Source organism: Pungitius pungitius, chromosome 9, assembly GCF_949316345.1.
Source record: "Pungitius pungitius chromosome 9, fPunPun2.1, whole genome shotgun sequence".
Taxonomy (NCBI): Eukaryota; Metazoa; Chordata; class Actinopteri; order Perciformes; family Gasterosteidae; genus Pungitius; species Pungitius pungitius.
This window is the reverse complement of record NC_084908.1, coordinates 9,208,269-9,235,703: the sequence shown is the minus strand read 5'-3', so window position 1 is coordinate 9,235,703 and position 27,435 is coordinate 9,208,269. Positions and strand designations below refer to the sequence as shown.

Genomic DNA, 27,435 nt, shown 5'->3' with positions numbered 1-27,435 from the left:
CGAAACGTATTAGAAATCATTTAAGTGGCATTTAAAAATATTTACCTTTAGCAGCCTGGCAGCGATTAGTTTTTGCCTGTGAAAGCCTGAGTGGAAATATGAGTTGTTAAAATACCAGCAATATTTCATAAACTGATGGCATTATCCAGAAATAGGCTGCTTATATTGGTTGAGTGCTTCCTTGTCTTTTATTTAAAAAGTCATTAGTTCCTCAGAGGTGGAAATGGAGTATTGATGAACTACTGCATTGGTCCTAATGGTTTTGGTTTGGTTTTAAATTGTAATTGAGGTTCGATAATGTACAATATATGATAGAGGTTAATGGCTTTCAGTTGGCTTCTGAACTAAACACGGATAGTTGTATGTCTGTATGTATGTCTAATACGTTGATGCTGTCATTTTTACAGTGGAGTTTCACCAGATTTTCTTTTTACATTGCACGATGGTCCGTATATTTAACACTAACAAAATAAAAAAAATTTAAAAAGTAATTAATGTAAAAATCATAATATTGAATGATTTCTATATTACGGTGCATTTCTGTTGTCAGTACAATTCCCAGTACAATTAACAGTGATTAAATGTATTTATTACAATATATGAATGCCCAAATAAATTTCTGTGCTGGCATATAAATTTACGTTGTTTACGTTGTCACTGTCAAATAAACCAAATTTAATTGATTTCAATTAAACAGTCTGTTACTGTCGGGATTTGACAGTTTTTCACCACATATTTTTTTACAGTGTACAACCAAAAGACAAAAATGCAAAATAAAAATATAAAATAAAAAATTAGTTATCACAAACACATTTAGTCATCTTGTCACATGTACATGTAATTAGATATAAAATGTAGTTCTATACAATTGGCCATCATTTCCTTTTAGAGGAAGTACAGCAGTAGAAATCTACATGGCACTTTGAGTTTTCATATTTAAATTCATCAGCTCAAAAACAGGACATCTATAATGAATTGTAAATGCTCAAGCAGAGTTATTTTACTGTCTCTAAATCTAAAACCACAAAACAGATATTTTCTCTTTTAATTCCATCCCTCGGTCGTTGACACCGTAAGTTCACATATATGCAGAGAGGCTGTCACACTTTCCACACCGAGTTGTGTTATCACAACATTCACAACAGTCCATCACACACCGTAGTAGAGTCCCGTGTCTCTTTAAATGCGGGTTGCGTAGATCCTCCATGAATGAAACCATGTGACCCAAACATCATTTGACGTCTGGCGCCTTGGACCAGAGACTAAAACAAGCGGGGTAGGAAGGAGTGGATACATATATGTAGACCTGCGGAGGAAAAACACACACACGCGCATTTCTCCATCCGTCTCTCCTCACCCGGGTCGACCAACCATCCGGTGAACCCACAACCTCCGAGGGCGAAAGTCGCTTGGTTTGACTTCTGGTGAGTCAGCTGGGTTAAAATCAAACATTTGAAATCCTTAAAAAGTGCTGAATATAGAGGTGTTTGTTTTGCTGAGTGTGCGCGGCCGCCTCCGCCGTTACCGCCGCACTAGAGCCGCTCGCTCGACCCGGCGAACTCCCGGCAGCTCCGCCGGGCTGGTAGTGCTGAATCATCCCGGTTCAGTCGTCGCCCCAACGAGCTGTTGCCGAGAGACCTGGTCGGTCTGAGCGGAAAGCCACTCCGACCGACCGAGCGACCGACCTGCCGGCCGGCTACCCGGCGCCTTTTCCCGTAACAACACAGACAAAGAGGGCACGCAACGTACGGCTGTCAAGCTTTAAAAAAGAAAGAAAGAAGAAGAAGCCATGTGTCGGAATTAGGAGACCGTGCGGGGAGTCCGAGGGTGTTCCGAGCCGGTGGAACGGTCGGGGATTCCCTCGTTCCGTGGCCACCAAATGCCTCGACATTTAGAAAGGTGAAAGTACGAATAGCAGAGGGAGGCGAACCCGAACGGAGCACAGCGAAATCCACACACACACACACACACACACGCGACCTCCACGTTAGCTGCTCCGACTGTCCTCTCCTCGGGGTGCTGAAGCGGCGGCGGTGGACACACACACAGCCCCCGGAGCCGCCCGCTGTCGCTTCGCCCCCGTCTTCCTCCGGTAAGATGTGTGCGGTCAGCGTGTTCGTTAAAGCGTGCTCAGGTTGTGTCACTGTGTTTACGGTTTATGTTTTTTTTTTTTTTTTTGAATCCTCACCCTGACTCTTGAGGTTTACGTTTCGTATTCTCGCTGCTTGCGTGCTGAGTTGGCGTTGTGACAGAAGTAGATATGTGTAATGTATGTATAAATACACAAGAAAAAACGGCCGACAACGGGAGACAACTCCGGCCGACATTGTGGTGTTTGTAACCCGGCCAGCCGTCAGGCGGGTAGCCATAGAGTAACGGTGACGGTCGGCAGTGACTCTGCTTCATGACATTTGCTTTTGTGTCAGACGCTGTTCGACCGACAGACCTTTTTGTTCGCTTATCTATTTACAGTAGGTGCTCCATTCATTTTTACATGTACGGGTGGCGGTTTAAACACAGAGGAGCCGTCTATTTCCTGGTTGCACACCGGCTGGGCAGAGATGCTGATTCATCACAACGTTGTTATTTCTCAACATTAGCGCGAGCCGAGCGGAGGCATGAGGGAGCCATGGCAACAGGGAGGCTCGCTTTGTGTTTGAGGGTCTGGCTCCGAGGATGTTGACGGCTTCGTGGGAGAATTAGAGCTGTCGGTGTGTTTTTAAAAATGTCATTAGTGCTAAATTTGGTTATTTTTCCTTTAAGAGAGGTTTACGTTTCCACTTAAAGTGGCCTTAGAGCAAATGTGAGGAACTTAGACAATGGCATAATGCATATGCAATGACGATTATTTAGTAGATTAATCTGTTTGTTATTTTCATTTTCGGGTCGTGACTTGAATAAACCCCTTTTGACACTCACATAGCAGTCAACTAATACTCGCTGTCCATGATGTCTTGCAGTGACCTCACTCACCGTTTTCCCAAAAGTCAACAAATAAAAAAAAGCCTTCTGTGCTAGTATAAAATGTATTTGGACAAGAACAGGCAAAAGTTGGGGGGCAGGAGGCATTCCCATTGTCACGGCTCGTGAGAGGGATCCAAAAGCAAACGCCGGAACCAGGTAAAGTATAAACACAAAATGCGTATTTATTGTCTCTCTTTCCAAACGACAACTGAAATACTCTGGCCTTCCGGCAATCCTCCGCACCGAACGTAGAACTGAATGTCTCTCGAAAACAACTCAAATACTCAGGCCTTCCGGCAATGCACCGCCGTCGTCGGCGGCGTCCCGTGTCTCCCTCGTGACGTAGGAATGGAAGCCACTGCGGTCTCCGGACCCAGGAAAACGCGTGTCTGGAAGGCTGTACTCGGCAATCCCTCGGCGCCGATCCTCTGAAAGATGTCCCTCTTTAACTGCTCCCTGAAGACTTGCAGCAGCTGCCAGCGATGAGTGCACTCCTCCCAGCTGCCCTGCATCAATCTGATTAGACCACAGAAGAGAGAACAAGAGTCCCACCAGCTACCTCCTGAATTACTGTGGCTCCCCCTTGTGACCCTGTCCCGTATCCCCACAGTACCCCCCCCTCAACGGGCGCCTCCTGGCGGCCGCCCGGGCTTACCCGGATTGTCCCGATAGAACTCCCGGAATAATGTGGAGCCAAAAATCTGCCGGCGGGGCCGCCAAGATCGTTCCTCCGGTCCATACCCCTCCCAGTCCACCAGATATTGAAAACCCCGCCCCCGACGCCGGACGTCCAGTATCCGGGAAACCCTGTGTGCTGGATGCCCCTCGATGACCAGGGGAGCCGGGGGAGCATTGGCCGGAGGGCTGAATTCGCTCTCCCCCACCGGTTTCAACAGCGAGACGTGAAACGTCGGATGTACCTTCAGGGCCGCCGGCAGGGTCAGACGAACCGCCGAAGGGTTGACGATCCGTTCGATAGGGTATGGTCCGACGTACCTTGGGTTCATCTTGCGGCCCTCCGTTGCCAGGGGGAGGTCCTTCGCGGACAACCACACCTGCTGTCCTACCCTGTACGCCGGAGCGGGGACTCGATGTCGGTCAGCCATCTTCTTGTTGATCTCCCCCGACCGGGTGATAGCTGCCCGCGCCGAGTCCCACACCTCCTGAATCCGCCGGAGATGGTCATCGACGGACGGGACTGCCACTGCTGCCTCCTGGATCTGAAACAACGGGGGCTGAAAACCGAAACAGACCATAAATGGCGACATGCCCGTAGCAGAACGTGACAGGGAATTGTGGGCATACTCCACCCACGGCAGGAACTTGCTCCATGACACCGGATGCCGCGCCGTGATGCACCGCAACGCCGACCCCAGGTCTTGATTTGCCCGCTCAGTCTGTCCGTTGGACTGTGGATGATACCCTGAAGATAAACTGGCCCTTGCCCCCACAGCCCTGCAAAACGCACCCCATACCTTAGACGCGAACTGCGGTCCTCTGTCGGATACAATGTCCATAGGGATCCCGTGAATCCGGAACACATGCAAGACCAACAGCTCGGCGGTCTCCAACGCAGAAGGCAGTTTGGTGAGGGGAACATAATGAACCGCTTTGGAAAAACGGTCCACTATGGTCAGAATGGTTGTGTTCCCGTCGGATGGAGGCAAGCCCGTAACAAAGTCCACCCCGATGTGGGACCACGGCCTGCCCGGGACAGGCAATGGTTGCAGCAGGCCCGCCGAGGCCTGATGCGAGGCCTTACCTCTGGCACATTCGGGGCACGCCGCCACAAACGCCCTCGTGTCTCGATCCAGTCCCGGCCACCAAAACCGCTGACGAATGAAGAGAGCCGTCCGTCTCGCCCCCGGATGACACGTCAGCTTCGATGAATGGCCCCACTGAAGTACCTGCGATCTGACCGTCCGTGGCACGAACAGGCGGTCCGCTGGTCCCCCCTCTGGCACCGACTCCCCCCGCTGCGCCTCCTGCACCACCGACTCGATCTCCCAAGTTGCCGCACCTACAATACACTCGGACGGAAGTATGGGCGTGGAATCCGGTGATGCCGGCGGCGGGAAGATCCTGGAAAGGGCGTCCGGCTTGCCGTTCTTGCTTCCCGGGCGATAGGACAACGTAAACTGGAAACGGCTGAGGAACAAGGCCCACCGTGCTTGTCGGGAATTCAGCCTCCGAGCTGCCTGGATGTACGCCAGATTCTTGTGATCCGTCCAAATCCAGAAGGGCTGCAGGCTACCCTCCAACCAATGCCGCCATTCCTGTAGCGCGAGGACCACTGCCAGCAGCTCCCGATTCCCGACGTCATAATTCTTCTCCGCCGGACTCAACCGTTTGGAGAAGAAAGCACATGGATGTAACTTCTGCGTTGACGGATCTCGCTGAGACAAAACGGCCCCGACCCCTGCTTCCGACGCATCCACTTCCACCACAAACTGCCGAGCGGAATCAGGGTGCCTAAGAATAGGGGCGCTGGTGAAGAGAGACCTCAATTTACTAAACGCCCCCTGTGCTTCTGGCGTCCAGCAGAAGGATGCCTTGGTGGATGTTAGCGCGGTGAGAGGTGCGGCCACTCTACTGAAGTCCCTCACAAACCGGCGATAAAAATTTGCGAACCCCAGGAACCGCTGCAAGTCCTTCCGCGTGCCCGGGATCGGCCAGTCTGCTACCGCTCGAATCTTATCAGGATCCGGTTCCACCTGCCCCCGCGCAATCACGAACCCGAGGAAACGAACCGACGCCACGTGAAATTCGCACTTCTCGGGTTTAACGTATAGCCTGTTTTCCAAAAGTCGCCGCAGCACCAGTCGCACCTGTTGCTGGTGCTCGGTGAGGGACCGGGAGAAAATCAGGATATCGTCCAGATAAATGAAAGCGAAGCTACTGGTGATATCCCGAAACAGATTATTCATTAATGACTGGAAGACGGCCGGGGCATTTGTCAACCCAAACGGCATGACCCGATACTCGAATTGCCCCATGGGCGTGTTAAAGGCCGTCTTCCATTCATCACCTTCGCGGATACGAACCAAATGATAGGCGTTTCGGAGATCCAGCTTGGTAAAAAACTGCGCCTGAGAGAGAGGTTCGAATGACGGGTCGATTAACGGCAATGGAGTCTTATTCTTTATCGTGATTTGATTCAAGCCCCGATAGTCAATGCACGGACGCAGTGAGTGGTCCTTTTTCTCAACGAAAAAGAACCCCGCGCCTAACGGGGCGGACGAAGGACGGATGAGACCCGCGTCCAGGCACTCCCGAACGTATTTTTCCATTGCTAACCGTTCCGGGCGGGAGATGTTGAAAAGACGGCTAGTGGGCAGCGGAGCCCCCGGGAGCAAGTCTATCGCACAATCGAAAGGTCGGTGCGGTGGCAGAGTACAAGCCTTGTCCTTACTAAAAACCTGCGCAAGGTCATGGTAGACTGATGGAACCGTGGATAAGTCTGGAGGGAGTGATGGTACCACTGGCGTCGCTGGTGTTCCCCTCGCAGCCCGCAGACACCGGGCATGACACCCCACGCTCCAGCCCGCGATGGCCATAGTTGTCCAATCCACCATGGGGTTATGAAGCTTTAACCACGGGAGACCCAGCACGATCGGACTCGCCGGAGACGGAATAATTAGCAACTGAATGGTTTCTGAATGGTTTCCCGATATACGGAGCGTGAGGGGGCCTGTGCGATGCGTGACTCGGCTGATCAGTCGACCATCTAGCGCGTTAACTGCCCTGGCGCCCTCGAGCGTCTCTAACGGTACTCGCAACCGGGCGGCTAGCCCCTCGTCCATAAAATTAGCATCAGAACCGGAGTCCACGAGGGCGGTGGTCGAGTGATTATGGGAATGAAACAGTAGAATGGCCGGAATGGAAATACGGGATGGGATAGTAGAGGACGCCGCGTTACTCACCAGGAGGTCCTCTCCGCCTGGTGAGGAGCCCCGTTTGGGGGACTCCGGACAGTTCCTAGCATAATGTCCCGCGCGTCCGCAATACAAACACAGTCGACGACTAAACCGCCGTTCGCGTTCGGACAGAGTCAACCGAGCCCGCCCCAACTGCATCGGCTCGCCCGCGCCTCCCGAAAACTCCCCCCCCGACCCAACCGGGCTCGAAACCTCCCCCCCCGTGAACTGCGGACGCGACGGCCGCCTCCCCCGCTCGCGTTCACGTTCCTGAATGCGATTATCCATCGTAATCGCCAACGAAATAAGCTGCTCCAAAGTGGTGGTGGCGTCGCGAGAGAGCAGCTCGTCCTTCAGGGTCTCCGACAGGTTCCGCGCAAAAATGGTCCTTAGCGTGTGTTCGTTGGCACCGCTCTCGGCGGCAAGGATCCGGAACGAGATAGCAAAGTCCGCCACTGATCCAGACCCCTGCCGCAGCGACAGCAGCCTATTCAAAGCATCCTGCCCCCGCACCGGGTGGTCGAACACACGTCGCAGTTCCTCAGAAAAACCCGCGAAAGAGCTCAACGCCGAGGACTGACCCCCCCACAACGCGGTCGCCCACTGGGCCGCCCTTCCCCGAAGCAAATTTATACAAAAGGCTATCTTGGCTCTGTCGGTGGTATAACTGCGGGGCTGCAGGTCGAACACGAGCTCGCAGTTCAGTAAGAAGCGGCCGCACCCCTCGGCTTCCCCTGCATACGGTTCTGGCAGCGGAACCCGCGGCTCCCGGTCGTTGGCGGCGTTGGTCGGACCCTGGTCCTCCTCTCTCCCTGGAAGATCCGGACCTCCCGATGCCGCAGCCCCCGACGTCCCTGGCCGGTCCATCCGTCGATTCAGCCTCTCCAAGGACTCCATCATCAGCACCAGCATCTGCTCGTGCCTCCCCACCATCGCTCCCTGGGCGCTGAGAGCCTCCTGCACGGATGCCGGGTTTGCTGGATCCATGTTGTCTGGCCGAGGGATTCTGTCACGGCTCGTGAGAGGGATCCAAAAGCAAACGCCGGAACCAGGTAAAGTATAAACACAAAATGCGTATTTATTGTCTCTCTTTCCAAACGACAACTGAAATACTCTGGCCTTCCGGCAATCCTCCGCACCGAACGTAGAACTGAATGTCTCTCGAAAACAACTCAAATACTCAGGCCTTCCGGCAATGCACCGCCGTCGTCGGCGGCGTCCCGTGTCTCCCTCGTGACGTAGGAATGGAAGCCACTGCGGTCTCCGGACCCAGGAAAACGCGTGTCTGGAAGGCTGTACTCGGCAATCCCTCGGCGCCGATCCTCTGAAAGATGTCCCTCTTTAACTGCTCCCTGAAGACTTGCAGCAGCTGCCAGCGATGAGTGCACTCCTCCCAGCTGCCCTGCATCAATCTGATTAGACCACAGAAGAGAGAACAAGAGTCCCACCAGCTACCTCCTGAATTACTGTGGCTCCCCCTTGTGACCCTGTCCCGTATCCCCACACCCATGTCTGTTAATGTTGAGCATTGACTGCTCATTAACCCGCACAGAGACTTGTGCTAAAAAAAGAGAGCGCCTCAATGAACTCCATGCAATGCAACAGAATATCCTCTCATTGATCTCTTGTAGATGGGCCATTATCTGCTGCCTCCTAGCAACCTATGAGTATTGCAAGAGGAGTAATCTGGAAGCTCTGTGGACTCAAGAAAAACACAAACTTCACACCCTAATGACTCCATATCAGCAGCTTTAGTTAGAGTCAGCACTCTGCGGAGTGTATCAAAAGTATGTAGTAAGCAAGTTGGCAAGTACTGTAATAGAGGGTCATAATGATGAAACAGTTGAATCAGTATTGGAGAGGAGAGCAACCCCCCTCACTGTCTTTCACACACACACACACACACACACACACACACACACACACACACACACACACACACACACACACACACACACACACACACACACACACACACACAACCAAGGGGCTAAACTTTTTATACTTGGTATCAGTATTTAATCAGTGCTTGAAGTGCATTTCTCTGTCAAGTACTTTCCCCATCCTTCCCTGGTGTTTGCGGTAATTGAACGCTGACCAATGCTTATGTGTGCAACTTTGCTGATGGTGGTGAAGCGGCAAGGCGCGGAGCAAGGGGGATGAAGGAAGAGGGAGGAAGAATGAGAGATGGGATTTGCGGAGAGATTGAGAACAAGGACCTTTTTGTCTTCAAGGCATTCCCCTGAAAATGCTGAGGCGACGCAAATAATCTCTCGCTTGACAGATGGCGTTTTCACTTGTTACTTACCAGAGCTAGTTTCTTTGCCTTGCCACATGCAGTCGTGCACGCATGTGTGTGTGTGTGCGTGTGTGTGTGCGTGTGTGTGTGTGTTAGTGTTGGGGAGAGAGAAGGCCGGATATGTAAAACACAAATAAGGTGCTAAGATTTAGTTGATATGGGGCTCTGTGTGAGAGCACATAAGCACTAAGGTTAAAAGTATGTGTGTGTGTGTGTGTGTGTGTATGTGTGTGTGTGTGTTAGAGAGAGAGTTCCTGCTGCAAGATGTTGAAAGAAGATGCAATGGGAGGTGATTTTACTAGTTGGTCATTACAGCATTTTGCATTCGCCATAATGCCAAATAATGAGTGCTTACATAACTTCTTTATCACATCACAGCTGTATGTGTTTATGTATGTGGGAGGGCTCATAAAAATTTCTCTGCATTTACCGGGGTGAAGTTGATGTAACACTGAACCCCCTCTATGAAGAAGGAAGGACTGAACTTTTTGAAGCATTTTATACCTCTGAGAGGAAAATATGCACAAATGTTGAGAGCTGAAATGATTAGTTGATTAGTCAATTAGGGAAATATTCTTATTCATAGTCTCTTCTGAGTGAACATCTTTGTAGACTGATGGTCAGATGAAACAGGCCGATGAACACAAAAACTTCAGCTTGTGATTTAAGTAATTAAAAAGGACTTTTTTTGGCCTTTTATTTGCAAATCTGTTAATCCAAAATATGACTTATCAATGATGAAAATAATTATTAGTTTTGTCTTCAAATCTTTCTCTGGTTTGTGATTTGTTTTACAGTTAATGCATGACAAAAAATAGCAGCAAATCCCCTCCTAAGGCTCTGGAATCCAATCTTGGAGGGCAAGAATCTAGCATTGTTTCAGTAACCTGCTTAAAATGAATGATTTTAATAAAAAAATCATTCATTGACATATCAATTACCTACTGTAAATGTCCCGGGAAGCTTTACCAGAACAATTGACAACCTACTTTTAGGAATGTGAAAGGGTTTTGTAAAGCTGAAATGCGTCACTGTTTATTTTAGTTTTGTCAAATAGCAGCCGTACAAGAAGACATTTTAGAAAGGTCACCTTTTATTGCAGGACTATCGTACGGGATTGCATTAGATTGCACAGGTGTTCACATTATTGTGTCCATCTCCTGTGTGAAAGAGTTTAGGATGAGTGTAAATCATTTGTTTATGAGCTTGTTCACTACTGGGATCCCTTTATTTTAAGTGTTGTTATTTTTGCAAATTTCTGGGAGTGAGAGATAAGTAAAGAAAGTAAAAGCAGGATTGAAAGACGGAACGGGAGAGTGGGTAAGAGAGATAGAGAGGCAGAGAGAAAATTAAGCAGATCAATAGTTGAGTGTTTTTTCTCCACAGTAATGATGAAATATGGTGTAAGCAGATCTAGTGCATAATCATTGCTGTGCTCTACTGTTTTCCCTGCTTCCGTGTGAGTGTGCTGCATGTTCTTGTGTTATTTTGACTGTGTGTTAAATCTACCTTCTCTCCACAAGTGTTTTGACTCCTTATTTACAAAACCTTAAGAACCGACAAATCTACAAATCCAAGATCAAAACCTATTGCAGAACACACACGTGAGATGCACAGAGGATGAGGAAAGTAAAAAACGGTTTAAAATACTGATCCAACCCTCCGACCTGAAATGTATTGAAACAACAATATTAGAAAGCTGCTTTTCTATACCTCTCTGTGATCAGCACTTTAAAGTTTAGTTTTCATGTTTCCCCTCAGAGGACTCTTGTGTTTCTTTTTCACGCTCCAGTTAAAGGAGACCAGTCCTTCCGCACATTCGCTCCATACCTGAGCAATGGTTTTGTTTTGCGTGCAGTGCAGAGATATTGAGAATGTAACTGTGGAGTAGTAACAGGAGTATCCGTACCAGAGGTTGTCTGCTGCTTGCATCATTTCCATGCGCCAAATTGCCGCATTTTTTAACTGCAGTGTGACGATCCCGGAATTGGGGTTTGAATTTCTGAACCTATTTAAAACAAAAATACGTATGCACACACACACACCACGTGGATCAATGCAGAGGGGCGTCGAGAGGGAACAAATGTACGTGTGTGCCTCAACGCTTTGCCTTCACCTGTGGAAGTTTGGAAACTTTCCAACAAAGCTGTTTGCAAAGCAAATTGTGCACATCCTTCAAACGCCTCTAAATCACCCTCAAAGTAAGGGAACGTAACTATGGCGACTGGTATTGCCTTGACTTTTTAACCGATGGGTTTCACATGATTAACATCTCTGGATGCTGGTTCGTCTTGTATTTTGATCTAATGTATCTCTCCTGTATTTGTTTGACCTTTCAGGTTACTATAGACCCACAGCTAACGTTAACAACTTTTTGTTTATTCAGCAGGTTGTTTAGTTTATGAAATTTCATAAAAAACAGCCAAACACATTGATCACCGGGTGATCTTCAGATGTCTTGTTTTGTCTAGTCAACAGTTCCCAACTTATAGATATTCAATTTATTATCACATATCATCACAAGCAAGATGGAACCTGGTTGTCCTAGTTTCCTAAAGAATGACTTAAAGGATTCATTGGAGGTTGACTGTTTTTTTCTATTGATCAACACATTGATTAATCAACCTCACCTTTCAGCTCTAAAGCCGACAAAGTTTGATTTTGATTTATTTTTAACTGGAGACCTTGCAATGTATTATTAAATGAGAGCAAACGCAGAAAAAGGCCACACCAAAGTATTTGAACAGTTATCTATGCAAACCTATGTCGATATGAACGTTATGTTTTTGTTTTTGTATACATTCTACTTGAGGACGTCTTGTGTATGTATGATGGAAAATGGACTTTGTTAAGTATGCTACAGTCCTGTGAGTGTGTATGTTTCTCCTCCCTCAAAGTGGCAGCACATGTGGAACCTTGACAAGGTCTCCTGGAAGGCCTCGGGGCAAAAGGCCCCTGACCTCCAGGACACCTCCGGGAGCTACAATCTCCTCTTGTTTGTGTGTTGAATGTGTGTCTCTGATGTCATCTCCCTCGTGTGACTGACACCGATGCGTGGATCCCCAAAGACTCACACCAATGTTTAGTAAACTTTTCTCTCAACTTAGTACTGCTGACGTCCGGGGGAAATAAACATTAACATCGTTTTATTTATTGCTGTCTCCCTCATCCACAAAGAGAGGACAGCTCCTACGGGACATACTTCACTCTCTTACCAAAAGAAAGCACTTATGAAAAAAAAGGAGGCAGAGCTCAATCGCCCTGACGGTGCAGTTTTTTTTTTTTTGCTTGTGTTGGGAAATTTGTCATCACATTCCGACTTACTACCTGGAATGGGAAAAACGTGTCGACGGCAGGACTTTTTTCGTGCCTTTTTAATAATACACTTGCGCTGTTGTGCGTGCGCACACACACACACACACACGCACACAAACACTTTTTCCGTGATCTCTCTTCTCTTGCCTTACATTATAATATGCATATGAGGGCCCTCCTTTGCTTGTGTCTTCTCCTATGTTCCCCTCGTGTTATCGTGCTTATTTCACGCTCTGCGTAACCTCCTGGTTAATAGCCTCCTGCTCCCTCTGCACAGACACGGCTCAGAGTGGGGTGTTGTTCTCCTCTCCTTCTCCTTTTGGGTTCCTCACTTTCTCTCCGTGGCCCCGCATCTCCTGCCCCCTCCACGTACACAGGTTGCCTTTATCGTTCATCTGATTCCGAATTCTCAATTAGCCTGCGCACGGTGCTCATTGTTCGTCATTGGCCGACTCCCTCAACACCCCGCGGCCCACGCTCCATCAGCGAGAGCAGCTTTTATTTTTTGTAAACAATGCAGAGGTGAACTGCAGCCGGGTGCGAGTTTTATGGCGCTCTGAGGTTTTAATCCACGCTCCCCACATTCAGCTCTCTTTGTCTTTCCATCACGTCCTCTCGGTGTCTTCACCGCCTCACTCGGCTGCCATCCTTTGTGTTTGCCATTATTGAGAGTTGCCTGAGGGATGAGGCGCAGTTAAGGCAGGTGTTATGTTGGGATTATTCAATAAAGGCAGACTTGCCACTGCATCACAACCGACTTGTGACTCTCACCGTCTATTCTTGATCATTCACTATACGCTAGCTTGTTTATGCTTGCATACACCCATGCACACCAGCCCCCAGGTCGCAATTGAAGCGTCTAATCTGGCTATTTTCCTGTGTGTGTGTGTGTGTGCAGCATGCCACCAGCTCTTTCTATGAAATTCCTCTCTCTGTGTGTTGGCAGTGGCTAGAGCAAAAGGTTCTCTCAAACAAGATTAATTAGAGCTCCGTCTGAGGCCAGACACTCACCCACACACAGAGTGTACCATCCCGTTCTTGTGCACCTCACGAAGGAAAAGAGTCCTGCTTTGAGTTCCTTACACACTTCGATCTATCTCTATAAACCCCATGATTGCTGTGTTCACCTACTGTCTCACTATTACTCTTGTTTTCATCCTTTCTCTAGCACTTGATTTGCCGACACGGCAGCCTTCTCAGCGAGTGTGTGTTTATCAGAGAGCAGAAGGTTGGAGGAGAGAGAGAGGGGGGGGGGGGTGGTCAGCAGGAGTTTCATTACACTAGATCAGCTTCAGAACTTTTCTAATTGGAGGTTTTAGTCGTGGACGTTGCTGAGTCCAGGTTTTTTTTGCCCCCAATCCCTCGCCATCCATCCTTCCCCCTGCCCCCCTCCCACACGCCCCCCCCTCCACAACCCCCCCTCCCCCCCTCCGTACCCAAGAGCTAAGCTCTTACAAATGTGTTGAGGATGCATTTTCACCCAAACGCTTTTCCGCCCCCCCCTTCACCCCCCCAACCCCTCGCATCCCGTTCCTCCTCAATGCTCACCTCTGTCCCCCTCCTCTCCTCCTCCTCCACCAGACTCACTTGCCCTCTCTTTTTCTTCTCCTCTTTCTCCCTTGTCATTTGCACCCGTCCTCCCTTCATACTCAGCTTTTTTCTCGGCTGTGGGTGTGATGTCTCCGCTGTAACGCTAATCAGCTTTGGAGACGTCAGCATTCTTTCAGTCCTCCTTCACCAACTCCAGCAACACCCCCCCCCCCCCTCCACCCCCACCTCCTCTTTTCTTACCTAGTCTTTCTTCACTACGCTATTCAACCTTTTCTCTTTTCCTCACTTTCTTATCTTTTCTTTGCTCTCTTCTAGCCGTAATGTACTCATCTCCACCTTTTCTTCTATCCCTGTCCCCGTGTGCTGTCCTCTTTGTGTGTGTGTGTGTGTGTGTGTTGTCTCTCCACCGTGAGCAGCTCTGCTCCTGAGTTGTCAGCGTTCTTTCGTTTGCTCCATAAAAATACAGCCTGCAACAGCAGAAAAGCTGTCTGTTGTAGCAACAGTGGCTGTGGCATTGACCACACCGCAGCGACCACCCCGCAAGCATTATGGGAAGGACACCTCTGGCACTTTGTGTGTGTGTGTGTGTGTGTGTGTGTGTGTGTGTGTGTGTGTGTGTGTGTGTGCGCCCTAGATGAATGGTGAGGCCTTTGCTCAGCAGATGATCCTTAACCTGGGTGACTTACACATGGCCTGAGCTCTCAGACAACACACACACACACACACACACACAAATGAGTTTATTGCAGTTTTATGCTCTGGTGCAGGTCAGTTTTATAACCTTGATAAAATAACCCTAAACTTAATTTAATCTCCTGCTCTGCAAATTAAATAACACCGCAAATACCATGAGCTATAACAAGGAGTATAAAGAAAATCAATTAGTTCAAGCTCCTAAAATGTAAAACAATGCTATTTTCTTTGTGGCTTTTTTTATTAAACGTCTTATCGTCAATATAAAAATATTTCAAAACAAGCTAACTGACCACTTGGACCCCTAACGACCCCTAATTCCATTTACAGTTTTTCTCGATTGTTTAGACACATTTTCTTAAAGTATGCCTCATACTCTCAGAACTCTACTCCCCCTCCTCCTCCTCCTCCGCCTCTTACTCTCACTCCTCTGGCTCTGTTTCTAATGTTGTCATCCATTGCTTCCAAAACAGAAGAGCTCACCTTTTGCCCTTTTATGCTAAAGCTCTGATTCGTAAATGTAACACTGTGTGACAGGTGTTTTCCCATGTGACGAGTCAGTGTGCATAGTAGGGCAATTGACTTTAGAATTTTGAATGACAGTGTTTGTCTTGTGAAAACAAAATTTTCTTCATGAAAATTGTGCAGAGAATGCAGAGAATTGTGTGTAGTGTTTTGAAAAAAGTGTGTTTTAGAACTGCAATTTTAGTGTAAAGCAAGAATTGTGCTTGTAGTTTAGCAGATTTGGTTCAAGGGGTTGGTGCATGAGTTACATGTTGTGGTCATTGTGTGTCAAGTACCAGAATTTGTGTGTAAACAATCGAGAAAAACTGTAAGATATTTTAATTATGTGTTCTCAAATATGGAAAAAAAACCTCTGAACCATTCATGCAGAGTAAACTCAATTTCTGCATGTACTGAAAGTATTGTTAAGCGCTTAAAACAACTACATTTGCATGTTTATGTGCTTGCAGCAGAGCATTTTCCGTGTGTGTTTTATTGTGCCCCACTGACATGGCAGCAGGGGAATGTGTGTGTGTGTCTGTGTGTGCTCGCTGGCATGCTTTTTGTTTGTATGTAGATGGTGTAGTGGGGGGTTTGGGTTTGGGCACAGGGGAAATAAACCAGTGCCTGGCAGGAAAACCGCCCCCCCCCTCGTCTTCTCTAACCCCACCCCCAACAGCCACCCTCAGTCTTCATGTCTTTGATCCATCTATTATGCGATGCACCTCCAGCTGTGGGAGGCTGCGTGACATATCGCAAACTGCAGTGGTTCATGAGGATGGAAGACATTTGTTTATTGAGAAAAAGCTCCACATACACACAGGGAAATGAAAGTCCATTTAATTGTCTTTGCCTAACTCATTAAAGAATGCTTAAAGTCAAAGGCCTTGGATCAAGCTCTGTTACAGTACAGTTCCCATGTGAGGAGAACTCCAGGGAGGAGGGTAGTAGTCGGGGGTGTATGTCTCTGCTCCTCTGGTGCAAGCACCACACGGACATAATCGCCCACGTGTCAGTGTGTATTTTTGATTCCACATTGACACGTGAGCAAATATGTCTGTGTGGCGCTTGCACCAGAGGAGCAGTGAGCACCTTTTCAGGGGGGGAGGGAAACTGTTCCACATTTTTCATAATTCCACTGAATTCCTGTCAGAATTTTGCCTTGCTGTGCATTTGACATGCTTTGTATGCATGTATGATCACTTGTATGTGTCTGTAGCATACGTTTAACATTGATCTACGGCTATTTATAACTGTGGGATTTGTGGCATCGCTTCCACAAACACTCGCGCACCCTCAAAGACTGACAGAGGTGCATTGTGGGGGAGGTTCAATGGCACGCTCGGTTCGACGGAAAAGAATAAGTATGAAACAAGAACAGAATTGTTGCCTCATGTCTTAACTTCCTTAACGCTTTTTTAAATTTCTCAACTTGTGAATGCAATATTGCATTTCCAAATCCGCCTCTTAGTTTTTCCATAGTCACTGGCATGAAATACTTAAAAGTGTTTAAATACATTGGAACACAATCTTTCTTAATCAGTAAAATGTTCTAACAAAACATCTGATTCAGCAGTATCAGGTTAGGAAGGCTGATAAGCAGGTGCATTTAAGGACAATCCGTTAGCTAGGCAATCAAATGTAAGCACATGCTCTTGTTGACCTCTCAGGCTCAGAGCTTGCAGCTATATTTTTGCCAAACCCTCATCGTTTTAGGAAAGTAGGTTGATGGTTGTATGTGGCGTAAAAACAGGAGAATGACAGTGGGGGATGAGCAGAAATGTGTGTGTAAGGAGGGAGAGGGGAGGTGGAGGGGGTATCGAGATCAGGAATCTGCTGAATCACCATGACCGGTCTCATGATGATCACTCAGCAGCAGAAACAATAGCTGCTCTTTATTGAGCACACACACACACACGCACACACACACACAGGCCTGAGAGATGAGAGCCAGATCAGCGCACCACACAATGCATCTCATTGAGAGCTTGTGGAGACGCTGATCTGTGGAGCTGGGCGCTCCAAGGTCTGATCTCATCTTCTGCACTTCCAGGCTCCCTCTTTGTTGACTCCAGATTCCCCCGGGTTTGCCTTTTGTCTCTTGTTTCTTCCTCTGTACAAATGTTGATACACCGTTGCATTTGGTTTGCCTGATTTTAACCCAGAGGAGGGGAAAGGTCTCTATTTGTTTTTCTACTTCTCTGCTGTCTGCACACTGTGTGTGTGTGTGTGTTGTGTGTTTGTGTTAGGGCTCGAACAGTTTGTTTTCCCCTGGAGTCCTTCCCACAAATTTGACCACTTCCTCTTGCTTCTACACTCGTTTCATTCCTATTGGCATGAAACCAACCAATAAGAGATCAACAAAACAAAGGTAGTGGGCACTGCAGTGTAACCACCATGTAACAGGAAGTCAGGGAAATTCTAAGAAAAGTTTGTGCATCACTTTTACTCACACGCTGTGACAGAGATGCATGATCCTGTAACATTCTCACACAACACAGCTCCAAAAGTGGATTCATGTTTGGTCTGTCTCCATTGACCCACAGCAACTATGTTCTCATTGATCTTGGGGAACTATTATTGTTCTTCCAAACACATAACCGTAGCACGTGATTGTATTTCCTAATGCTGTTACTAGAACCTCAGCTCTCTTCGTGTGGTCTTTCGTTGCTCACGTTTCCTTCTCTTGTGCGTCTCCGTAGATTTGTTCAGAAGAGCAAGGCACTTGTGGCATGACGACGACTAACAAAGGAAATAAAGCCTTGAAGGTAAGAGAGTTTGTTTCAATCTGGATTCCCTGTGTTTTTAATAGGTGGTTTCGCCTCATTCGCCTCACTCGCGTCACCTGCAGGTGAAGCGTGAGCCAGGGGAGAATGGCACCAGCCTCACAGACGACGAGCTGGTGACCATGTCCGTGCGGGAGCTGAACCAGCACCTCAGAGGGCTCACCAAAGAAGAGATTGTGCAGCTGAAGCAGCGGCGGCGCACCCTGAAGAACCGGGGCTACGCCGCCAGCTGCCGGGTGAAGCGGGTCACCCAGAAGGAGGAGCTGGAGAAGCAGAAGACCCACCTGCAGCAGGAGGTGGACAAACTGGCCAATGAGAATGCTTCGATGAGAATCGAGCTTGACGCTTTGAGGTCTAAGTACGAGGCGCTACAGACCTTTGCCAGGACTGTCGCACGGAGCCCGTCCGTCGGGGTCGGGGTGAGGGCGGGAGGCGGAGGAGGGGGAGGGATGGCGTCATCAGTCATTGGTCCACTCATACCGGGGAAGATGGCAACAGCCACAAGTGTAATTACAATAGTGAAGTCAAAAACGGATGCACGGTCTTGAGGAAGGGAGGTGGATGAGAGCGTGTCCCGCGGCAGGTCAGGCGCGACGGCTTAATCCTTCCTCTCTGCCGGCCACCTTTCCTCCACCCGCACTGACGTCAAACAGCGAGGCCGTCTCCACCACAAGGCCTCAGCGTGTTCCTATCACCACCTGTCTCAGATCAGTAAAAGTGGAGTAAAGGATGGAAGCAGAGGAAGATTATTGCGACGATAAAGATGGAGGTCCTTGGTCAAGGCATAATCGTTTTTAGCACAGGGCCGATACACAGCATTCCTACGGTCACTGAAAGGTTGGAAAAGTCAAAGACGTTGAGATTAGTTTAATCCAGGCCATGGGGGGTAATCCCAAAAATGTCAATGCCTGAGACACTCAATCATGTAATTTTGTTCAGTTGCTATTTATGTGAGTCAGGAGTTGAGTGTCGAGTTTTACTGTTGGTAGATCCAGATATCTGTAAATTCATAATAATCCCGTCCCACATATATGCCCACTAGATTTGAAAGTGCTTGTTTACCCTCAAACGAAGATGTAGAACTTTGAAATTTGTTTGTCCTACAAAAATAATTTGAATACGTGCATTGCATATATATATTATATATATACTGGTATTAATGTGTTAGTCATAGAATTGATTGGATTAAATTGACACAGGTGTTGGGTCCCTGAGCTCCAAAAGAATTCACTAGCTTTCATGTGTTAGCCTGCTGATTTCAGTGGCTGAAGAGAAGTCCTGTTATGCTCAACCCAAGCCAAAAACTTTTTCACAAAAGAACCATAGAAATTTATATATTACACAACGGTGGTAACTGTATTTTTTACTGTTTTGTACTGTGTTGTCATTCACATGAGGTCCAAAGTGTATTCTCTGTGTGTCAACTGTTATATATCAGGAATTCTGTGAAATTCTGTGGCTCGTTTTGGTATTGCTATATTTAGTTAGCTGTATTTTTTTTCTACGGTCTGTTCATGTCCAACTCTCTTCCTCTCGCCTGTTCCAGCTCTGTCATTCAATTTTGTTTTGATTTCTACTTCTTCCCTTCATTACATACAGTACTTCCTGGCAGAAAAACACAGAAAGAGGGGGGGCAAGGTTGATATTTTGACAAAAACAAAAAAACATAAAGTTGCGCAAAGTCACTGTCCTTATCTAAGTTTGTAGGGTTTTTCAGGGAAATGGATATTTCAAAATTTGAGCTTCTCTCAAAGGTATATTCAAGATAATTGGAAGGGCAAGTGCCTTGGTCTGCTAATGATATGCATCAAGAAGAAGGGAAGAGGACATGGATTTTGGAAGGACAGTAGAGATTCAGCGCAGGTATTTGCCTATACCTGTGCTTAATGTGAAACATTGACCAATCAGGAATCAGCTTGTGACAGCATTTAACTGTGTGTTGTTGTATGAGCTGTGTAGTAGCAGGATTCATACTATTAAATACACTCGTTTGTGCGACTTGGCAGTATATTTACCTAAAGAAAGAAAAAAAGATTTGTCGTCATAACAGCTCCATTTTCTTGCACATGACATCCTTTTGTTGTTTGTTCTATTTTGCGTAAAGTACATAAACAGTTTTTTATGTAAAATACTTGGTGTGCATGTTTATGAGTTGATTGTCAACCGACTGAGACATTGGGGTGGTTACATCAACAGCAACATTCTGCCCTCAAATCAAAGTGGTTTATGTTGCACTTGTTGTTGCATTTAACCACAAAAGTCACTTTGCACGTCCGGGTGGGATTTTGGACGTTGCAGTCGGACCAGCAAAGATATCGCTCTGAATTTCACACAGATGGGACGTCATCTCACCAGAGTTTTACCATAGTCTTACGTGGTGTTCTATACTCCAAGGATCTGTGTCGATGTCTGGTAGAGTCTGGAATTTTATAAAGACAATTATCTTCGCATTGTTTGTAACGACCTATAAAAAAAAAAAAGGAATAACAAAATCTGTTTGATATACAGTGTGTCTCTATTTTGCAATTGTACCAAAAGTGGCTTAACTACTGAATAGCTTTGTTTTAACTCTAGTGACTAGGCACGTGTGTGTTACCGTGAACTAGCGTGTGCTGTGCTGTGTAGGTATGTGACGAGGTAACGTTCACTGTTTCATGGATGTGACTTTGATCCTTGATGGATATCAGGCCGAAGCGGGTGATGTCACTCTGGGTAACTGCGCTCTTTCTCTAATCATATGACCCTCGTCCTCGCGGCCTCATCATTCAGCACTGAACATCTGTTAGATCGGCTCTTTTACCGCTCGTTATCCGCACTCACAATTTGTACATTTTAAGTTCACTTCGGCAGAGCCATTTATTACTTTGGTTCTACCCCGTGGTTTCATTTTGGCCGTTTGCAGTGTTGAAAGCTCGTTATGGGGCGGTGCGATGACTGATGGGAGGAAGAAGTGTGTGAACCTCACAAGCTTCATGCTGTGGTGTGTTCCAAGGCATCAGCGATGGGAGCCTTAACAAAGGGCCCCAATGGCTGCATCGCCCCTGCTCCTTCAAATAAGTTATTTTTGTAGTGTGTGAAAAAATAATGTTTTTGATGTGCATATTTTATATAGTTCTGTATATATAATATTCCTGTTTGTTTTTTTAATTGTTCTGTAAGTGTGTAAAACTAATTTGTTAATGTATTTGATGTTTTATGAAGTGAAAAAAATGTATTAAGCTATTTAATGGTTTGTTTGTCAAAGAGTTGTGTTTACTCCACAAAGTATAATTGCCTAAAATTCTTTTTTTTAGCTAATGAATGAAGAACTGTTCATTTTACCAAAATATAATCAACAGTAGCCTGTGGACATGCAGCCTTTCACCTGAACCACTTCTCCACTGTGAAGTAAAAAGGGTTAACTAGCCTACTGCTGTGCAGTTATTACGAGTAGCGAGGTTTTGTCTCTATCTGCACCCTACATGCATATAATATCAAACAGGTGACAAAGGCTTTGCAAAAATAGGATTTCTCCATAATCTTAACACTGGTTTGCAGGTTCAGTTGACCGCGAAATGGTTTCACGTCTATCATGTCACGGCACAGGAATATACTCCAGGGTGCTACAAGCAAATATAGATATGGCACACAGTATATTTATATGTGCTTTCTGTTTTCTTTTTAATTTGTCATGTTTCCACGGTCAGAATGCTATTATTTGATTATCTAGATTTTTAGTTGTTGTTGCTTCCTGTCTGTATCTCCATTTGCTTGTTGAAAGATGTTTTTTTTCGCTGGCAGGTATAGTGAGGTGTCTGTGGTCATGGTGTGAAATAGGAATAGGTCTCTCGGTTACGTATGTAACCTTCGTTCCCTGAAGGGAACGAGGCGCTGCGTAAAGACGCTGCGTAAAGACGCTGTGGGAACGCCCCTGCGTGACCGCGTCATGAAGCACGTGTGAAACCTAACCAATGGCGAGCTGGTACGTCATAGCGGGGATGCCAGACCAGGGCGCTATAAAGGGACCCGAAGGGCAGGACCATTCATCTCTGAAAGGCTGAATCGAGGGCCACGGGCAGGCCGGGAGTATGGCAGAACGTTTATGCAGCGTCTCGTTCCCTTCAGGGAACGAAGGTTACATACGTAACCGAGAGACGTTCCCTATCGAGCTGCGTAAAGACGCTGTGGGAACACTTATACCCACTCACCATACGAGCAAGTGACCGTGGTGTGAAGTTCAAGACGCACACTCAGACGAGAGCACCTGTGCTCCAGGTGTAGCGTTAAGGTCCAGGTGGTAGAACCTCACGAACGTGTGGGGAGAGGACCAGCCTGCCGCCATGCAAACGTCATGAAGTTACACTCTTCCCCACCTAAGGGCTTTGGAAGCCGCCATACCCCTAGTAGAATTGGCCCGGACAGCCAAAGGTGCGGGCTGGCCGGCCGATTTGTAAGCAAGTGTGATGGCCTCCACCACCCACTTGCTCATCCTCTGCTTAGTGACTGGGCCACCAGTATTGGGGGGCCCGAAGCATACGAACAGCTGTTCGGAGAGCCTACACAGTCTAGGGCTCTAACTGGGCAGAGGAGGTTAAGCTTCGTCTGGTCCGACGTCAGAAACGGGGGAGGACAGAAAGCCTGCAGCTCAATAGGTCCGACCGAAGCGGACGGGACCTTGGGAATATAGCCGGGGGAGGGAAGTAGGAACGCCTTCACCATACCGGGTGCAAATTCCAAGCACGATGGGGCCACCGAGAGGGCTTGCATATCTCCAACTCTTTTGAGGGAAGAATTAGCGAGCAGGAAGAGGGTCTTAAGCGCCACATACTTCACACTGCGACCTCTGCCATGGGCTCAAAGGGAGCACCGGAGAGACCCTCGAGTACGATGGCCAAGTCCCAGGACAGAACTCTAGTGCTAGCTGCTGGCCTCAGCCTCAGAGTGCCACGAAGGAAGCGGGATACTAGCGGGTGTCTCCCTAGAGAGCGCCCGTCTAGTAGGGCATGGGATGCCGGCAGGGCCGCCACATACACTTTGATGGTGGACGGGGATAAACTTGTGGCAAAGCACTCCTGCAGGAACTCCAGTACTGAACCCACCGGGCAGTTAATTGGGTCCAGCTGACGTTGCCAGCACCAAGTGGCAAAGAGCTTCCATCTACCGGCATACATCTTCCTCGTGGCGGGGGCTCTAGAGTGAAGGATGGTCTCCACGACCTGGGTCGAGAGACCGGCTCCTAGGAGGCGGGTCCCCTCAAGGGCTACGCCGGCAGTCTCCATGGCTCTAGGCGAGGGTACAAGAGGGCCCTCCACGCCTGAGACCGCAGGTCCACCCTGATGGGAGTCTCCCACAGAGGACCTGCGAGGAGCGACGAAAGGTCTGTGAACCATACTAGAACCCCTGGGGGCAGCGCAACCAGGGAACAACACAGAGGACGAACCGGCGTCCCTCTGGAGGTAAACAGGTCCAACTCGGCAGTGCCGAGGTGTTACCAAAGGAGTTTCACCACACCCGGATGGAGTCTCCAGTCCCTGGGCCTCGGCCCCTGATTCGACAGAGTGCCTGCCCCCTGAGCCAGGGCCCGCAGGCAACGCCGAGTGATCTTGACGAGACGGCGCTGGTTTCCCTTCGGGGAGAACCTCCTGGCCCCAAGCCCCCACTGAACAGTGGATGGCTGGCCTAGCTTGACTGCATGAGGGGTCGAAACTGCTCGAGCGGGAGACGGATGTGCCCGCTCGAGCCTGCTGGAGGTCTACCTCGTGAAGCCGAGGGGGCCGCCACGGACACAGGGTGGCGCAGCCTCTGTCGACTATAGGCAGGGTCCTCTATTTAGATACATGGGGGAGGGCTCGCGTTCCAAAAGGACCTCCCAGGGGCACCGGGGAGTGCCTTCTTCGCGGCGGCTGTCCTCAGACCAGACCGGCCGCGAGAGGGCTCCGCCTGAGCGTGCCGCGCCGCGCGCGCCCAGCCTCGACGAGGGGGTGCACGCAGCGCGGCGCTCTCCTGCTGCGCCAGGTGATGCAGGCTTGTCGACGGCCGCGGACGCGACGTCGTCGGGGAAGGAAGGAGTCTAGAGCCTCCGCCTGCCGCCTCTCCGCGTGGAGCTTGTCCGCGACGGCCCCAATGGCACCTCCGAAGAGGGTTGTCGGGGAAAGAGGGGCATCAAGGAGGAAGGATTTGTCCTTGAGGCTGGAGTGACTCAGCCACAGGTGCCGCTCCGTGGCCACCAGGGCTCCCATGGAGCAGCCGACGGACTTAACCATCTCCTTTGTGGCCCTCAACGCGAGGTCAGCCGTGTGCCGCAGCTCACGCACTACCTCCGGAGGTATCTCCTTCCCCTCGGCCACGTCGGCAAGCAGCTCTGCCTGATATGCCTGGACGAGCCATCATATGCAGATAGGAGGCCGCCTGCCCAGCCGCTGAATAAGCCTTGCCCACCAGAGCCGAGGTAGTCCTCGCGGGCTTGGTGGGCAGCACCGGTGTCCTCAGCGACACGGCCGCGGGGGAAAAATGGCCCGCCAGGGCCCCCTCCGCGGCCGGCATGCTTACATAGCCAAGCCGCCTAGCCTCAGCTAGAGAAGAGTACAAAGCCGTACGTGGGTTGTACACTCGAGCGGACACCGGCTTCCCCCAGGACACGACACTTCAGCGTGTACGTCCGGGAACGAGCGCCTGGGTCCCGCGGTAAAGGGCAGGGAAAAGGCCTCCGCCGTCCCGGAATCCTCCGCGAGATCCACCTGCGATCCCCACAAAGACATCCGGCGCTCGGTTTCTGCTCGAGCCGGACCGGAGCCGCGGGGAGCGCGAGAGAGACGGGAGCACCACGACAAGCGCTCACAGTCTCCGCAGCTAGCCCCCTCGAGGGCTAACTGAGCGTGCTCCACGCCCAAGCAGACGACGCATAAGGCGTGCGAGTCTCTGCCCGTAATGAAACGGGTGCAAGGGGGGGCACACTGCACATACCGCTCAGCCATTTCTAAGTGTAAAAACTTCACACGCACTTAATGAAGGCACAGAGATGAATGGTCCTGCCCTTCGGGTCCCTTTATAGCGCCCTGGTCCGGCGTCCCCGTTATGACGTACCAGCTTGGTACCATTGGTTAGGTTTCACACGTGCTTCATGATGCGGTCGCGCAGGGGCGTTCCCACAGCGTCTTTACGCAGCTCGAGTTCCCTGATAGGGAACTAAGCTTTGTTTATGGCAGGTTGAAGCAAAATATTTCCGGTGCTTGTTATAGTGTTTATACTGAAAGAACAGTCTGTCTCTGCCTAGTCTGTATTTCTATGCTCCTCTGTTTTCAATTGGATGTGTACTAAGGAAGCATCAAACAGATGTGTCAACTCAGCGGCTGCTTTTTCATAGACATTTCTAATTATGCAAAACTGTGTGAGGCAAAATTAGAACTCCTGCCACACAGGAGCAATGATACCTTCGTAGTGGTTGTGTCAAGTTGTCTGTTTTATAATTGCAGGTATTTGCGTGATGTGACAGGGTTAAACAGCTTACATACAGTGTTGTACAAACGCCAGCTCCTGTTGGTCTCTGTTTAAATCGGGCTTGTCTTTGTCACTTAACAACTAACATTAAAACATCCAAACAAGAAGGTTTTATCCATTTCCAATTCAGAACAAGGCTAAGTAGCTGTTATGCAATGCCTGCAGTCAAACTGGGGAAGATTATGATTTATGTCTTCCAGATGAACATTTTGAGGTTGTTTTATTTCTCTGATGTGAAGCTCTGCATCAGGTGAAACATTTCAGAAGTTTCTTCCGAATTTTCACTGTGCAGATATGATCAGCTGACCACTAGTGAGCAATAGCAATTATGAAACAACGCAGCTTGGTAGTCTTTCATATCCGAGTTTAGGAGCTTGACAGACACGCAGCAAAAAGACATTGCCTCTCAAACCCAAGCAGCAGCTCTTAAACCATACTTAAACAGCTCCTCTTCTTAAAACATCCACTCATTCTAGAAGATGCAAATCATTAACGTCTTATCTTCCATTTGGTATGTAGTTATTGGGTTGTTATCTTGTCTAGTGAATCACGCCACTGGACTCTAAAAGCCTTTTCACCCACTTCCAATGCGGCTCGATGAGAGTACATCAACCAACGATTCCTTCTGTTTGTTTAGTGTTTTCATCAATAATGTTTGTATAGTGCTCCCTCTGCGTCCCCGGCCCTTATCAGTTGCAACACCCAACATTACATTTCTGGAGGTTAAGTATTGCTTGTTCGTATTCAATTATTTTCATCTCCTCTCATTCAATAGTTTCCGTCTCATTTTAATGAAGTTAACATTTTCCTCCCCATCAAACCAGATGTGTCAACTGGCGTGTCAGTTCAAAGCTGTGGAAAAGTCGTGAGCCCTTGTGATGGGAAAGTTTGTGTTTTGTAATATTTCTGTATGGGGTGTAATAAATTATTCTATGATAGTACTTTACATGGGAAAATACTTAAAATGTGACAGTCTTTGTAAGTATTTATCTTCAAATAAATTATTGTATTTTTTTTGGGAATTTGTAGATAAGTGATGATGACAAGGTATTGGTGTTCATGAAATTAATGGTTTTATCATGTCTAATGCATCTTTTAATTTATTGATGTATATACTGTATGTTTGTTGATAAACAGCTTACTTTATTTTGTATATGACCAATAAACTTGTTTTGAAATGGAACAGGTATTGTGTGTCTCTTGTAAACAGTTACATTAATTTACATTAAGTTGTTTTTTAGAACCATATTATTATCTTTCTTTCTGTTAATCACAAAAGAAATCTGTGCAATGCAAATGTACCGTGTGGTTGATATACAGAATACCTGAATAGATAGACTTATATACCCCCCCAGTTATAACCTTACAGATGTTAATCAATCACATTTGATAGTGTCCATAGTCCCATAAATGAAAACATAAAGAACTAATATAATCCATAATTTACCAGTGACAGCCCTTCTACAGTCAGACTACAATGATCTAGCACTCAAAACGTCAAGTCTGTCCTCCTGTTGTATTAAAGAAAGGAAGACAAAATATACATAATAAAGAGTATAGAGAAAACTTTGTATGTAATCCGTCTATTTAAGATATAAACTATACAGAATACGTATTTGTCTTTATAAATGTATGTTTGGGACACGCATTTCTAATGTGACAACTTAAAATTGTTTGTTATTTGAATGCAATGGCTTGATTCTTACAATACACATAATTTTGAGAGGGAATCATTTAAATGTATAAGAGAACATGGAATGTATAATTAATTAAATAAATAATCATTATAATTAATGATTATTTTAACATTCAATTCGTTGTGAAATGTAATATCATTTGTGGTGATCAAATATTCCGAAGCTCAAGGCTGACATGTAATGCATAATCAGAATTCCACGTTTATTTTCAGAGTTATTATATACAGGCCACA

General features: G+C 47.8%; 1 protein-coding gene across 3 annotated transcripts; it reads left to right on the top strand.

Moving 5' to 3' along the window:
- The first annotated feature begins 559 nt into the window (after positions 1-559).
- mafgb (v-maf avian musculoaponeurotic fibrosarcoma oncogene homolog Gb) lies at positions 560-23,510 on the top strand. 3 transcript variants are annotated; one of them, XM_037472351.2, is made up of 3 exons: positions 560-1,424; positions 17,946-18,011; positions 18,095-23,510. In XM_037472351.2, exons 2-3 carry the CDS (start codon positions 17,976-17,978, stop codon positions 18,575-18,577), a joined length of 519 nt encoding a protein of 172 aa, XP_037328248.1. In that variant the 5' UTR covers positions 560-1,424; positions 17,946-17,975; the 3' UTR covers positions 18,578-23,510. The 3 variants fall into 3 exon arrangements, with proteins under 3 accessions (XP_037328248.1, XP_037328250.1, XP_037328249.1); XM_037472353.2 differs by lacking the exon at positions 560-1,424 and adding an exon at positions 1,727-1,899; XM_037472352.2 differs by lacking the exon at positions 560-1,424 and adding an exon at positions 1,926-2,092.
- The last annotated feature ends 3,925 nt before the right edge of the window (positions 23,511-27,435 follow it).